This window comes from Harpia harpyja, unplaced genomic scaffold (genome assembly GCF_026419915.1).
Source record: "Harpia harpyja isolate bHarHar1 unplaced genomic scaffold, bHarHar1 primary haplotype scaffold_65, whole genome shotgun sequence".
Taxonomy (NCBI): Eukaryota; Metazoa; Chordata; class Aves; order Accipitriformes; family Accipitridae; genus Harpia; species Harpia harpyja.
This window is the reverse complement of record NW_026293416.1, coordinates 110,875-116,295: the sequence shown is the minus strand read 5'-3', so window position 1 is coordinate 116,295 and position 5,421 is coordinate 110,875. Positions and strand designations below refer to the sequence as shown.

General features: G+C 51.1%; 1 protein-coding gene across 1 annotated transcript; it reads left to right on the top strand.

Annotated features, from left to right (window-relative positions):
- Nucleotides 1-1,367: 1,367 nt before the first annotated feature.
- LOC128138612 (olfactory receptor 14C36-like) lies at nucleotides 1,368-4,045 on the top strand. The gene is made up of 2 exons (XM_052779809.1): nucleotides 1,368-1,413; nucleotides 3,096-4,045. Exons 1-2 carry the CDS (start codon nucleotides 1,368-1,370, stop codon nucleotides 4,043-4,045), a joined length of 996 nt encoding a protein of 331 aa, XP_052635769.1.
- The last annotated feature ends 1,376 nt before the right edge of the window (nucleotides 4,046-5,421 follow it).

The window sequence follows — 5,421 nt, the reverse complement described above, 5'->3', positions numbered from 1 at the left end:
GAACTCAAAACATAGCACTGTACCAGCTACTAGGAAGACAGTTAACTCTATCCCAGCTGAAACCAGGACACTGTCGCACACCCTCCCTGAAGGACAATTGCTTTTGGTGTGGGACCTGTGATTTCTGTGCCAGTCCTGGCATCTCCTGTAGCTCTGTGGGCCTGGATCTGAACCGTGAATTGACAAGCTGCTCTGAATTCTGTAACCCAAGGTGGGGCTGAGCATGAGACAACTGCCAATATTATCAGCCAAGACCTAGTAAATACAAAACGATGCAGAAGATCTCTCCCTATGGCACATGACTCCATTCCATCGGAAGGTTAGCTCTATAGTCCACCCTGAACATCATGAGAAGGGACAGGTTCCATGGCCCTTAATTTGGGCATCAGCTGTCATTTCAGTTGGCCAAAGGCAATTCCCAGGAGCTGCCAAGAAGAGGCGCTCAGATGTTGTCCTGTCTCTATATCAGCCTGCACATATCTTGGATCTGTCTCTATTACCTGCACATCTCTTTGACCACCTCTGGTACCTCCAATGTCACCAGACATTTGCATCTGAACACCTCACTCCTGGCCTCCATCACCTTTCATTAGCATGGGAGCTGAGACAAGGAGCTGACATGCAGGTGCCTGTTTAATGCAGACCTGCACTGAGGCAAGAGGAATCCCACCTCCTGTGGGTTTGTGGTGGGCATGGGAGGGAGCTGAGTCCCCTTCCAGCCCCAGGACTACAATCCCAGCATGAGATGCCTCCATGGACTCAGCTGGCTCCCTTCCCTCAGCAGGGCTGAAGGAGATCCCTGCCTGTCACTGTCTGCGTGTCCTGCCCAATGATGGCACAAGAGAGTGGCTGCCCAGGGAAGTGCTTGAGTCACCCTCCTTGGAGGTATTTAAAAGACACAGTGTTAAGGGACATGGTTTACTGCTGGACTTGCTAGTGTTAGGTTCACGGTTGGACTTGATGATCTTAAGGGTCTTTTCCAACATCAATAATTCTATGATTCTCAGAAAAGTTGATTCTTGGGCCTGTCTGTCTCTCAGCAGAGCAATGACCCTGCTGGAAAGCAGTGTCTCTCCCCAGGTGAGGGAGGGAACATCAGTGATTGCTTCAGCCTGTTTCCCAGCAGGTTCCCCTGGAGCCCCAGGGACACCTGGAGGGAGCCCAGAGGGGGCAGAGAAAGTGCTGCCTTGGGCTGGTCCTCTGCTGCTGAGCTGGGCTGGGCTCCTGGGACAGAGGGAGCTCCTGGCAAGCGGGCAGCGCTGCAGAGAGACAGCTCTGCCCAGGAGCAGGGCTGGGGGCACTGCCTGCAGGCATCGAGAGGAGACCTGCAAGGCAGAGAGAGCTTAAAGGCAGTGTGGAGTGGGAGGATGCTGAGAGCTCACTGGGGGAGAAATCTTCACAGCCCTCTGCATGGTAAGTCTGTGGGTGCAGGGCAATAGAGCTTCAGTTCCTGCAGGGATCTCCGAACACTGGCACAGCTGACAGTGTATGGGATCTGGCAGGAGGATTCTTTGTTTCTCTGGTGTAGAGGAGAAGGATGTGCTCCAGAGCAGGGCTTCCCTGCTGCACTGTCAGAGGGACAGGGCATGAGGACTGCCTTCTCCTGGCACCATCTGCAGGGCTGTGAAGCCAGGTGTGCATCCAGGGGTGCCCAGGGCTGTCCTTCAGAGCAGGGTCCTGGTGTTTCAGGGGCTGAGTGGTGGAGCAGGGACTTTGCTGCCTGCCAGGGTCAGCACTTCAGCCTGCGCAGGGAACTGCCCATGACAGTGTGGGGAGAAGGTGTGGGTGAAAGAAATGACCCCTGGAAGGGCAGAGCAGGGTGCTTCTGCTGTCGAGAGGGTGCTGCGTGGGTCAGGTTTGCTCACAGCTCAAGCTTAGGCATAGATTTTCAAGAGGAATATCAAGGCAGCATTTACCTTTAAGGGAACGAGTCTTTGCTTTGAATATTTATTATCCTTGTGGATGGGTGGGCAGTGAGACATTAAAATTTATTTCTCCCCTCTGGAGAAGGCACCGAGATTCCAGTTGTCCTTAGGATTTGTCTGAGTTGCTCCTTAGCCCCTGCACACACAGAGATGTCCCTGGGCAGTGCTTGGCTGCCGGGGGGGGTCTGCATGTCAGAGCTGAGCACACAGCGGGTGGGATGGGGTCTGTGAGCAGAGACAGGGAGGAGACAAGGGGATGGAGAAGCAGCTGCCAACAGGGACGGCTCCAGGCAGCAGAGACAGGGGCAGGGAGTGAGAGGGAGCTGCTCCCAGCAATGCCATGGGAGGGGGGATTCAGGCACCTCCCTGCCATCAGTGGGGAAAACCCATGGTCTTTGCTCCCACCCAGCAGATCCTCTGCCCTTACGGCCATGGGGACTCAGTCACCTTCTCAGTGGCTTAGCCCTGAACAGAAGAAATTATCAAATGCCCTACCATCTGTCCCTCTCCTGCCTCCAGCAGCAGCAGAACTGTAGCATTTGTGCATTTTCTTCTTCCTGCCGCTGCTCCTCTTTTTATTGTCACTGGACTGGGGTGGGGGCGTGGGATTCAGGTGCACTTTACAGAGCAAGCCTGTTGTCTTGCCATGCAGATTTGTCCATGGGAGTTAAGTGTCCCAATCCCCTCCTAATTCCCAGGCTCCCAGTGATAGAAATGACAAAACTCTTCTTTCAGGACACCCCATCTTTAGGACATGTGCTTCTTTCCCTGCCAAAAGCACTCCTTAAGTGAGGGTGGGAAACTAGAACAAAATATACAAAACAAAATACACAAAACAAAATACCCTCAGCTCTTCTCTGCTGTTGCCTGAATTGGGAGTGAAAATGTTGAAAAGCTCTTTGACGTTACAAGTGGATTTTATGTGTATATCAGCCAATGTCCCCATTTACCTCCTGCTCTAGGGCAGGACTGACTCCTCAGGAGCTCAGAGCAGAGCCTGCTGCTCCCAGTGGCGCCCTCAGTCAGCACCAGCAACAACCCATGAAATGGACTGCCAAAGGTCTTCCGGAAATACAAGAGGCAGCTTCAGTGGGGTTTCTTTGTGAAATGAATCAGCTTTTGCTCAGAGAAGTCTCTTCTAACTCGTCACTGTCTTTCCCTCTCGAACAGTGCCCCATGCCCGGAAGAAGCTGATGTCCAACAGCAGCTCCATCACTGAGTTCCTCCTCCTGGCATTTGCAGACACACGGCAGCTGCAGCTCTTGCACTTCTGGCTCTTCCTGGGCATCTACCTGGCTGCCCTCCTGGGCAACGGCCTCATCATCACCACTGTAGCCTGCGACCACCGCCTCCACACCCCCATGTACTTCTTCCTCCTCAACCTCTCCCTTCTTGACCTGGGCTCCATCTCCACCACCGTCCCCAAATCCATGGCCAATTCCCTGTGGGACAGCAGGGTCATGTCCTACTGGGGATGTGCTGCACAGGTCTTTTTCTTTGTCTTCTTCATCGCAGCAGAGTATTGTGTCCTCACCATCATGGCCTACGACCGCTACGTTGCCATCTGCAAACCCCTGCACTATGGGACCCTCCTGGGCGGCAGAGCTTGTGTCCGCATGGCAGCAGCTGCCTGGGCCAGTGGGATTCTCTATACTCTGCTGCACACGGCCAATACATTTTTGCTACCAGTCTGCCAAGGCAATGTTGTGGGCCAGTTCTTCTGTGAAATCCCCCAGATCCTCAAGCTCTCCTGCTCATGGTCCTACCTCAGGGAAGTTGGCCTTCTTGTGCTTAGTGCCTGTTTAGCATTTGGTTGTTTTGTTTTCATTGTTTTCTCCTACGTGCAGATCTTCCTGGCCGTGCTGAGGATCCCCTCTGAGCAGGGACGCCACAAAGCCTTTTCCACGTGCCTCCCTCACCTGGCTGTGGTCTCCCTGTTTGTCAGCACTGCAGTGTTTGCCTACTTGAAGCCCAGCTCCACGTACTCCCCATCCCTCGATCTGGTGGTTGCAGTTCTGTACACGGTGGTGCCTCCAGCAGTGAACCCCCTCCTCTACAGCATGAGGAAACAGGAGCTCAAGGATGCCCTGTGGAAAATAATGAACGGGTGCTTCTCATAAGCAATTAACTTCCTGTTTTCTTCTGCAGAGCATTAATAATATAACTCCTTACAGGCTGTCATGGTTTAACCCCAGCCAGCAACTAAGCACCATGCAGCCACTCATGCACTCCCTGCCCCCCCCCCCCCCAACTGGGATGGAGGAGAAAATCGGGAAAAGAAGTAAAACTCGTGGATTGAGATAAGAACTGTTTAATAAGCCAGAAAAGAAGAAACTAATAATGATAATGATAACACTTATAGAATGACAACAGTAATAATAAAAGGATTGGAATATACAAATGATGCGCAGTGCAATTGCTCACTATCCAATCGACGCCCAGTTAGTCCCTGAGCGGTGATCTCCCACCCCCACTCCCCCCAGTTTATATACTAGATGTGATGTCACATGGTATGGAATACCCCATTGGCCACTTTGGGTCAGCTGCCCTGGCTGTGTCCTGTGCCAACTTCTTGTGCCCCTCCAGCTTTCTCACTGACTGGGCATGAGAAGCTGAAAAATCCTTGACATTAGTCTAAACACTACTGAGCAACAACTGAAAACATCAGTGTAACCGACATTCTTCTTATAACTAACTCAAAAACATAGCACTGTACCAGCTACTAGGAAGACAATTAACTCTATCCCAGCTGAAACCAGGACACTATCCACCCCTTATCCTATATCATTGACGTTGTGCTCAGTTCCCATACCTTCAGTTACATCCTGGTCAATAATCATCACCTTTTCCGTCCTTTTGAGATATATAGACAATTATATATGTATATATATATGTATACACACAGAGAGATATCATTCCTTTCGTTTATGGGTCATGTTCATAAAATGTTTGTTGAGTTATTTTAGTTCCCGACTCTGAGCTCCATCTGTCATACCAGTCTTTCTGGGCAGGAAGGATGGTGCAAAGTCCTCTCAGTCAGCAGAGCAGGATTACACTTCGGTGCAGTGTGGCAAGCGAGTGACATTGGACGCAGCAGGACGATGGTGTGCACTGTTGGATTGTTGCATGCTGGAGTCAGTTCTGGTTCCATCACTACTGCACTTCACTCAGTGTTATCACAGTTCATTCTTGCTTGAGCTAAGTGATTCTTACTGTAGTACTACGGATATAGCAGATAACAATTACAGTAATGATAACAGACAGTAGCAGGGTTCTATAGCAACTAATATCATACAGTTTAATTCTGGCTATTCTCACCTAAAATCAAATCCCCTTGAGGCACACATCGGACTTCCCCATCTTTTCGCATCACCCACCAAGTGCACCCGGGTCCTTGAGCAAAAGCAATCCCACCAATGGGTTTACCTTTGCCGGAGGCAGGAGTAACCCAGACTGTCTTCCCTAACATATGTTTTATGTGCACTACAGGGACTTT

Excerpts from the sequence above, each read along its gene's own strand:
- LOC128138612 (XM_052779809.1), top strand. The coding sequence starts at position 1,368 with ATGCTGAGAGCTCACTGGGGGAGAAATCTTCACAGCCCTCTGCATG. Across the intron at positions 1,414-3,095 it reads TCTTCACAGCCCTCTGCATG|TGCCCCATGCCCGGAAGAAG; the intron begins GTAAGTCTGTGG and ends CCTCTCGAACAG.